Source organism: Gymnodraco acuticeps, unplaced genomic scaffold (genome assembly GCF_902827175.1).
Source record: "Gymnodraco acuticeps unplaced genomic scaffold, fGymAcu1.1, whole genome shotgun sequence".
NCBI lineage: Eukaryota > Metazoa > Chordata > Actinopteri > Perciformes > Bathydraconidae > Gymnodraco > Gymnodraco acuticeps.
The window spans coordinates 5,235,443-5,245,913 of NW_022992250.1; the positions used below are offsets into that span (position 1 = coordinate 5,235,443).

At 37.4% G+C, this 10,471-nt stretch overlaps 1 protein-coding gene across 3 annotated transcripts; it reads right to left on the bottom strand.

The window, feature by feature from the left end:
* Positions 1–484: 484 nt before the first annotated feature.
* On the bottom strand, positions 485–9,904 carry arr3a (arrestin 3a, retinal (X-arrestin)). Of its 3 annotated transcripts, none has more exons than XM_034206598.1 (18): positions 9,794–9,903; positions 7,741–7,773; positions 4,230–4,260; positions 4,039–4,099; positions 3,902–3,946; positions 3,597–3,787; positions 3,064–3,123; positions 2,884–2,960; positions 2,633–2,768; positions 2,395–2,479; positions 2,239–2,311; positions 2,000–2,137; positions 1,775–1,858; positions 1,654–1,677; positions 1,460–1,509; positions 1,339–1,358; positions 1,182–1,211; positions 485–944 (listed from the first exon to the last, which is right to left on the bottom strand). In XM_034206598.1, the coding sequence occupies exons 2-16, from the start codon at positions 7,746–7,748 to the stop codon at positions 1,354–1,356; spliced, it is 1,068 nt and encodes a 355-aa protein (XP_034062489.1). In that variant the 5' UTR covers positions 7,749–7,773; positions 9,794–9,903; the 3' UTR covers positions 485–944; positions 1,182–1,211; positions 1,339–1,353. The 3 variants fall into 3 exon arrangements, with proteins under 3 accessions (XP_034062489.1, XP_034062488.1, XP_034062487.1); XM_034206597.1 differs by having other exon boundaries at positions 485–948; positions 9,794–9,902; XM_034206596.1 differs by having other exon boundaries at positions 485–948; positions 1,339–1,509; positions 9,794–9,904.
* Between the last annotated feature and the right edge of the window lie 567 nt (positions 9,905–10,471).

Sequence of the window (10,471 nt, forward strand, 5' to 3'; positions counted from 1 at the left end):
CTGTCCTCCACACTGTGTCCACACACACACACTATTTTTGGTTTATACTGGTTCCAATTGTTATATCACTTATATGCCTAGGTGATATCAATCAATCACAATATATCCAACAATACAAAAACAATCAAGGTATAGGTGCACAAATTCATTGACCTGATAGCCTACTTGATTTTGGAGGAGAAAACTGTTTTCAGATTATAATAAACCTAATGAGCTGTTTAGAGTTAATACATTTGTATTTTTGCTGACTTCTGAAAATGTTCATTTTGTATTTTGTTGTTTTGTATCAGTTCTCACTTTTATTATCTGATCTACTGTTGAACTGAGGAAAAACAATCTAGCCATTTCATTGTTGTCCGGGGCAAGTTGAAATATGTCGATTGTTTCAAATAGTTATGACAAGCAAGCAATTTAATTTCCACAGAGTGAGACACAGAAAAATAATCAGCAAACACAGAAACCATCCCACACCAAAGTTATTCTGTTTTTAGAATATTTTTTATTAATTATACATTTTTCGACTTCACATCAAAAACTCAATCTAATTTAAAGGAAAGAGAAACGTTTCAAAAATAAGTGTAACGGTGTACATCAAACAATATAGGCTTTTATAGGCTTCAATCTGAATTCCCATCTTCCAATCACGCTCTGCATGGAGGGGGAAATGATTGTGTGCATATATGTGTGTTTCTACAGTCTTTGATCTCTAAATGTTACATACAATTAAGCAGGGAGAGTACTCCCTCTACAGCTAAAGGACATTGATTAAAACAAAAACACATGTGAGTGTCCTTAGTGGGTTGACAAGGTAACTATGTTCAGTTCCTCTTTAATGTTAAATGGGTTCATGACATCGTCACATATTTTTTCTTGGTTTTGTGCCACATTCCCTCGTTATCTTCCAGTCTTTCTGTGAGTTTCATCTCCTCCTCATGGTTAACATCCTTTCTAGGAAGAAGCAAACACACAAAGAGAAGATTACAATACATACTATATTAAATTGTTTCAACATTTGCTGCATGACACATCCCCTAACATTCAATATTCACATAAAATGAGTATTGATGATCACTGAACTGTGTTCTTTGTGGCCTGCCACAAAAGTGACCGTATATCAAATCATATTTTATTCCCACATCTGATAATTATCCATATGGATAAATTGTGCGAATGAACCTCACCTTTACTATGGAGTGGTCTCTTTCAAGACACTGTAAGAGAAGAACAAGAAAATGATAATTTCATTTATAAAATGCTTTGAACAAATGTCACCTAAATTGTTCTCTTTACTTGGCTATGTGTGTACAATAAATTGCAGCAAAGTGAATTCATACTTACACTGATGTGCAGTCTTTACTCTGCAGGAAGAAAATAGAAAAAGAGAAGATAATTAGTAGCCATCGGGTGCATTGGTAACCGTAAATCTTGCATTTGTTTGTGTGAGTCATTGAAAAAATACCTTGAGGTTTGGGGTGCATGAGCATCAATGGCAGCTCCAGTGTGACATCACTGCAGAGAAAACAAACCAGCCAATCAGAATAAAACAGGTATTTTGTGATCACTGCTAATTGGCTGCATGAGTCAGGATATGATTTTAAATAAACTTGACAAACGTTATTTGGAAAATAGCATTTTCGGATAAACTTTACTCACCTGGAAGTGAGGCCACCAAGCAGGCTGCATGAAGACAAGACAGAGGTTGTTTTAGTTTATTCATAACTTCTTAATTACGTTTCCATGCACCAAAAGTACTTAACTAGGAAAGGACACCTACCCTCCTCCGGCCACCATGAGGTTAATTTTAATCTTGTAGGAAACCAGGATTCCCAAAACCTCTTTTTCTAGACTCTGTTGCAGCCTGGGGAGAAAAAAGAATAACAAGGATTTGAGGGATTAGAAGGTTTAATATAGTTACGTATCTTTTAAAGTTAATATACAGCAGTTAATATACAGCAGTTAAGACACAGTGTGAGAATCCTACTTTAGACAGTGCACTTACATAGTGGTGGAGGCCAGGTTAGTGTCCTCATCCTTCAGTCGCCCGTCCAGTGACAGCCCCCTCTTCTCCTTGTTTTCAGCCAGCAGGGGGGTGATAGTCAGAGTATTTTCGTAGGTGGCGTTGGACTCCACTGTCTCTCTGTACACACAAACAAACACATACATTAACACAACAAACTGGAGCTTGTGTTTTCGTTGATTTTCTTTTTACTGTGGTTATTCAGTTGTCTGTCCACCTACCCAAACTCTTGGCAGAGAACAGCCTTGGTGTATTTGTCTGCTGAGTAAAGGACGATGTCTGTGAGTTGTTCCACTGTGAGAAGAAGGAAACAGATGATTATGCTTTGCTCCCAGTAACAGTGATGTTAAAGTGTTTCTGTGAAAAGAGGTACCCACCACTGATTTTGAATTTCTTGACTGTTTTGTTGCTCTCGTTGTTGATTTTGATTTTGATGGGGATTGGTTCGCCATGGAAGTAGAGCTGTTCTCAAAAGAAACAACATAAAACAACAAGTTGATGCTGAGATATTGCGGTATTTGTGGTCTTAGTCTGCTTTTACACTCACTCTGGTAACATTAATGTTGTTTTAACGGAAAAAAATACACTTTAAACGGTAAGGTTTTGCTACTGTACATCTTTTTCCAGTGAAGCTTCTAGGTGAACAGGCTTGTCGGACATCATGAAGCTTTTGCAGATATCAGCCTTGGGCCCGGCGCCAATATGGGAGGGGGCAAACTGGATTTTACGAATGACAAGGCGAGCTGTGTCCCTGGGGGAAAAGGGGATAGCCAAAGTAGAGAAAATGTTAGTCAGGCAACATAGTGAGACAGACGGTAGAAAGTTGAAGTATGGTAGTGAAAAAGACAACGTGAAAGTGTGCTCACTTCTTTTCAATCTTCTCATCCGGATCGGACTGCTTATTAGCAATGTAAGTTTTGATCTCAAAGTCGACACCACAAGCCTGCGAAACACAACATAAGATGTAAGCAGCCATTGTAATAAACAAACCTGCTTCCTCACTACAGGTAAGGCGAATGGTGTGGTCAGATTAGCACAAGCTTTACCTTCCCCTGATCATCTGGTCCAGGCTGCAGACACACTGAGCATGGCAGGTTTTTGGGAATCTAGGGAGACACAAATGAACATTTATAAATAACAGACGACTTTATTTACTTTGAGATCTGTTTAATAAATATATATTTTCGGATATTGGTTTCAATCAATTGTTGGCAAAAGACTCTGGTTCTGTGGTCAAAACATTCACGAGTTGTCATGTGATTTTGAGTATGGCATACTTTTTTATTTTATTTAGTATGCTCTTAACGGATTATATATAAAACATCAATTTATCTCAAACCAATTAAACTCCCTATGTATATCAAACAAGTAGTTTATTCTACCATGACCCTTGCCACACACAAAGCAACTCAACAATTTTGAGCTTTAAAAAAAGTGCTGTTTGCTTTTAGTCAGTATTAAAAAGGTATAACATCACCCCAAAGAAATGTGCGTAGATTCAATTAAACCTAAAACAAAAGCTATAATGTGTGGATGAGATCTGAAACTCTTTACACTTGTGTCTTAACATCTTGCATACTTCAAAAGAGAAGGGTTTTGCGTCATCTCCCGCCTTCTTCAGCAGGGTGTTGTGCATGTCGGACAGAGTGGGCTTGTGGCTCTCAGGGTAGATCTGGAAGTGTTGGATCCAGATGTCCTTCCTGAAGCACAGGCCCATCACATCCAGGTCCTCACTACCGTACCGGAAAGCACATGCCAGCTGCACAAACACTGTCAACACACAATGGTAGAAACATATTTTACTAGAGTATTTTACTTCTCCACATGACTCAACTTGGGGTTTGTTTTTTTGGACTTTGAAATTGTAACTTTTTATCATGTTACCTTTCCTGTCTCCAAAATCCTTTGTGTCCAGCTTCACAACACCATCTGTAAAGGTAACAGTGCAGAAGACATTATATCAATCATCCTCGACACACAGATGTAGACACACACACACACTCAATGAAGAAGGAACGTACCGACTTGGTCCACTTTGTCCACGTGGTCCACATAGTCTCTCTTCCCCAGGTAGAGCGTGACCTGTCAGATAAAGAGAATGGAAAACTGGAGTTAAAAGTCTGTTTCCAGGTATTTTTCATTGTTGAAAAAAAAACACTAAACAAATCAAACAAGGGCAGAGGAAAAATAAAAATCAACACATATAACGTACCCCTCCGTTTCCACTGGTCTTCTTGAAAACCCTGTGAAAAAAGCAGATGAGAAACACCCATTTGAAGAATATATTTGTACAGCTTTGTTCCCCAAAAAAAAACCGCTCTTACTTTGGCCGCAACAACAGACATTATTTTGTACCTGGAGCTATTGACCTCCTTAACGAAGCTAGAGTATGAGTTGATGCACGTCATCCATGCACTGCATGTGTGTGTCTGTGTAAAGTATTTGATTTGATTTTCTTGAATGTGTATCACTGTGATATCTTGTTTGATTGTTGTTTAATTGTTCTTTTTGGTATTAATTAAGAAACCTTGACTTTGACTCTGACCTACAGTACATCCAACAACAGTTGCATGTAGTTGCAGGACAATGGATTTGTAATAGTAAATAAAGTAAGTTTGTGATTGTCCATGAGTACATCCATTGATACACTCTAAAAACGAATTCAGGCGACCTTTCACCTCCACTTAATTAAATGCATGGTTGCAAGATAGAAATGTGAGTTAATTGATTTAGATAAACATTTTAAGTTGCAAACATTAATTTATAAGTTGTGTTGACGTAATAATGTTGGTAATTACATCAACTTAATATTGTGTGTAATTTGAACTCTGATTTCTGCGTTAATTGACTTAAAACAAAATTCAAGTTGTAGTAAGTAATGCAATTGGCTTGATAACTTAATTGTTCTACACCTTGAGTTAAGGATTTCAAGTCCACTCCCACTTAGCGTGCCTGGACAAGTTCTGACAGTTAAGACAAATATAAATACTATACAAAGGACACTTTAAGGTGAGTGTCATCTTTTGTCATTCAAATACAGTAGATAGCATTGTAGTTGCACTGTATAGGCAAATTGCTATTTGACCAAAATTAGCAGCCTTTGAACTGTGAATAGTTCTGTGAGAGGATACAAAGTAGTAGAGGCTACTGTGAGAGTAAAAATACTTTGGTTACTATTGTGATATCGCTTTTTATTCAAAATGAATCTCGGTGAAGCAGATCAAGGACATGCTTCTTGAGGTAGGATCGTTATTTAGAGTTGTCATTGAAATGCAAGTTGTTGGCAGTCATCCATTCAGAATATATTCATTTAGGTCATTTCTCTTTTTTTCCTTTTTCAAAAATAGCACAATACAATTGAAGTACGCAGAGAACTATAGCCATCCGCTGCCTTGTCGTGTACCTTGGAGAAAAGGAAGAGGACCTTTTCAAGGAGTTTAGCGACGTAATTTAAAATCTTGAAATAACATCAAATCCATGGGCAGAGTGTAAAAACACAGGACAAAAGCACTGCTCTCTGTCAGTTACCTTTTGAAGCATATTGCACTTGTAGCCACACCCCAATCAATAATATCTTAGCAACGTTCAGCATGGATAGGTGTTGACAGCAATGGCATGGGAAAAGGATTGTGTAACATTTGAAAAGTGGCTTCTGCTCTTCTGCTCCAGTTCACATATTGTATGGAACCAGCTAAAAAGATGAGAAGGTACACTAAAACTTGCACGGTTGTGATTGACAAAATCTGTCCACATGCATTCAAACACTAGGCAAAGTACTCAAAAGCACCTCTGTGTGTCTTCAGGACCACATTGCCATGACGACACACACATGCAGACTCAATAGGTGGAAACAATACCAGTGTTGCTTTAGCAGCTGGTAATAATGGCTCTGAATTAGCTAAGAGTGACAGTTTGAAAAGTATGCAGTTACCTAATTCATTATCTCTTATGCGCTAACCTATTATTTAATGTGCTTCAAAAGGACATGAATATCGCCTTCATCAATGACCGGTCCACCCCAGGATCTGACCATACGATGGCAGCCATCGTGGTCGAGGGAAACAAATGAATGAGCATTCTGCGTTAAATGTGTTCATACTGTTTGAAATAATGACTGTCGGCAGTGTAAACATCTTTGTTACATCTTTTGTAAAATGGATGTGTGTGATCTGCAGATTGGTGGCCATTGAGAGTTTGTTTCTGTAGTTTTACAACAACTTTACAGATTTTACAGATTTGGCACTGGTTTTAAATATGCAAAGGCCTCTAACTTCGATGTGATGGCAGCATGTATTTGCTGTGTCCCCATGTCCCATGGTAATATGGCTAATGTGTTTATTTATTATTTTTGGGGCAATTTAAATGTGTGTTATTTATCTTTTTTTTCTCAAGATTTAAATGAAGCTCAGCGCAAGTTCTTTCAGGAAGACTGGGTGTATATACATTCACTCCACAGCTGCATATAATCAGCTCATCACAGGCGTTCTCTTTAACCTATTACATTTCACCTCATTCTCCAGCAGCCAATCAACGTGCTGCAGTCAAACTTTAAAATGGTTCTCCTCTCTCCTGCAGTCAGCTGTGATTTCAGGTGTTCATGCACCTTATCATGGCATGTGTCAATAAATGTTCAAACTAAATGAAGGCTGAATTGAAAAGTGAATTGCCTAATATTTTTGTTGTGGAATAAATTAATTTCTTTCTTTAAAGGCAAAAACGTGAAAAAGCTAAGAAAAATAAACAATTGAATACAATATATTTGGTGCAACTTAATTTATAAATGGTTGTCAACTTAAAAATGTGTGTTCACAATGATGGTAATTAAGTACATACAACTTAAAATTATTTTTAAATCATACGGTAAAACAAGTTGGAACAACTTAATTTTTCGAGTAATCAACTTCAAAACTTGTGTTTATGCTACCAATTATTAAGTAAGTGGTAATTAAAAACACCTCTGATTGTAGAGGAAAAGCCTTCTCCCCTAACTCAAATAACTTTGTTGCTTTAAGACAATTTCATTAGAAGTTGTCTTAACTCAATAAACATCGATGCAAACTGTTGCGTTGATTTTCTTTGTTGAGCCAAGGCATTTGTTTTTAGAGTGTAGAGTGTCAAGATAAATTATGATTTGTTTTCGACTCTCAAGGTAATGTGGGTTCCTTTGCAAGCAGCAGAAGGGCCAGTAATCCCTTATTCCCTTTTATCCATTTAGGAAAAGCTTAGTGTGGAGCAGCTTTATCTTATCGTTCCCGGATTGAAAGGCTGGCAGAGGTGAGGGAGATACTTATGGTGAGCCAGGTTTCCTAAATAGCTGGTCACCTGTTGTACTGAGTCCACATTTGAACCAACCCATCAACCAACTAATCCGTACAAACCTAAAATAAGTATGTTTAAATGACTCTTCCATTTTAGGACTTGGCTTGCGCAGGTCAACTTTTGCAAATCTAAATTGGTAACGTGTTTTAAGTGATTACAGGGTTTAGGGTCAGAGTTTCAACTCCTTTTCAGCTGCTTTTCTTCTTTAAGCAAAGGGGACCAATTCAAACTTTAGTAACTTCTAAGTATTGTGTTTTGGCTAAAATAAAATTATACAATACAATGCAATACAACTACCTCTTTATATGAAGCTTTGATGTTTTTAGTTTGAAGCAGAAGATTAACATTAAAACAACTGCATTTAGGGGACAAAAACAATATATCAAAATACAAATAATACTTACTTTGCCATCTTATGTAATGTCCTCCGAAGAGTTCTATCGGAAGAAAAGAAAAAGGCAGGTTTAGCAGAGTTTTCAGGAGTTCACAGCATCAGTCAGAGGTTGGGATCAGGAGAGTGGTCCTTTGCTGTCAGCTTTGTGGCAGCCGGAGTGATGTTTTGTTTTGAGGGTACCGAAGGGTAATCCTATGCAATAAGATTACACCATCAGTGTGAGGGCACCAAGCTTATCCGTTATCCCGACTAGCCTCTGTCCAACAGACACGGATTCACCCCGAAACCATACGGTACAAACTATTATGTCACGTCGCGTTTGAACGTCAGTGCCAAACCTGTTGCTTGTTTGGACTATTCAAGGACAGTTAAATGGATGAAACCTATTTAGTATCTTTCTGAAGTATTCCTGGACTCAATAGTCCTAACTTTAGCCCGTGCCCTGTAATACGGATTGCTAAAGAGAGGTCAAGAGAGCCGTAAGGATTTGATTAATGGTTCATCAACGATATAGTGGGGTTCCCAATTTCCCTTTACACATCGTAACTTTCCTGAGAATTTTAGGAATTAAAAGGTTTAATTCAGTTATGTTTTATCTTGACTTTTATTATTTATAAACCTTTTAACTCTGTGCATTGAGTAAACACTTAACTGACCCTTTTCCAGGAGACCTACATGCATATGGGTTTGAATATTTGTTATGAGTCCCTTAATGGCATCTTGCCAATGTCTCACACTAGCAGACTGATACAGAGCTTTTTTTAAATGTTTTTGTCAATAATTGTAAGAATATTATTTTTTTCATTTTACAAGTATTTTTATATTTATAATGTATTATTTGTTTTTTTGGGTCCTCCTAATAAAAGCATTTCACACGATTGTACTTGTAGTGACAATAATTATCTTGAATCAAGGATGTTATTAAATTGGTCTTTTAGTCATTATTTGACTCTTTTGAACACATTGTCTAATGCTCGAAGTCCTGTTTTAGTTTTTGTTGCTGCACACACAAGAAACCTTCTACAACACACATTCAAACTTACCACAGTTCAATTCAAAATCACAATAACAAATGACTCTTTATATGGGTTTGTATTCTATTTACATTGTTCTCTCCTCAATATTGAAATTGAGGGCATTCCCTAAGGATTCATCACAATTTAAGTAAAAGTTAAATGAATAAAAAAAAATACATTACAGCCTATCTCTAAACATATTCAACCTTTGATTGTATAGGACAAACACAGACATTGCTGTATTCATTTCATTGAGACTTAGAAGAATGCTGACTTGTGTCTGATTTCCAATCCAAACCCAAAATGTGGATTCAGTAAAAAGGTTTTCATGAGAAAATCAGGAACATGGAGAGGTAGTCCTCCTAAGCACATAAGGTAATTGTGGGCTGTGATGTTGCCCAACCTGCAGCTTATCTAAATACTAATGAACTAAACATCACTTATTCCTTACTTTTTCTGTTTTTGCACCTCCTTTTTTCCAAACATTTCAAGTGGTGCAGTTAATCTAACATTTTAATCTTTGCATACATTTTCCTTGATTTGACACTCCCGCTAAACTGAGCCTGAGTATCTTTACTTCCCACAGTTAAGTGATGTTTATGATTAACATTGTTTATCACTTACATCTGCCTGCTCCCGCACCTGTACTGTCTTACAAAAAGACCTTTGTAGGATAAGCTTCTGCAATGCAAACCTGCTGCCTATCATTTAGGTTGCTTTAATACTACAGCAGTCATGCTTGACCACTGGCAGCCTTGACAGATGCATTAAGCCACATTTTCCATTTTGAGAAATTGTATGCTGTATATGCAACCTGCACATAATTACAAATGTATGATGGCTCTTCGGATGATTATCTCTTCGATGTAACATACCTCATTGACTTTCATCTTAAAGTAGGAAACGTTTCTGGCACAATATAACATTTAAAGTATGCTCCAATGCAGTATTTCCTCATCAGTGTATTTAATTAAAAAAAGTAAAATAATGCTCTAAATAGGCTAAAGGCAATACTGTATCGAGCCATACATGAAAATCAAGTCTTACCTCTTCTCAGGTGTCTGGGAGCGTGGTGTCGAGGTCAGTAGAGAGTGCGATCAGCAACAGTTGATCCAGCTTTTTATAGGTGCATCCTCCCTCTGAGCATCATTTGGGATTAACTCTCCTATTATTGCGGCCGTTTCTTAATCCAGTTAGGCAATCAGCGGATGGCTTTTTTTGGATCACAAAGGGGTAATTAACACCCAGTGGCTAATTCACACATGGCTGTGGTAGTAGTAGGCGGATAATCCCATCTGCACACACACAAATGAAGCAATCAAAGCAGTCCTTTTTAATTAGGGTTAACTTCTCTGAAAGGGATGTTTTTGTCAAAAGGCCTGGATGTGTCATGACATTAGGGGTTTCTGCTAGAAAGGGTCACTTGTTCTGGATAATACCAAAGACCTGCTATTCACCATTAGTGAACTGTTTTGAATTAGAGAAACAAATGGGGACATTTTTACAAATAAAAGTTGTGAAATATTTTTAGTTATGTTCGGAGTATTTGGGAGATCTTCAGCACTGAAATCTGTCTGATCTCAGCAGATTAAATGTTACACGTCCCGCGGATGATGGCAGCGTGGACTTCAAAGTCAGAGAAAGCAGTCTTATTCAACGTGTCCAAGGAACGTGCCAAAGTATCTCGAGATAACCTTGTTGACCAATTGGCATTTCATGGACAGG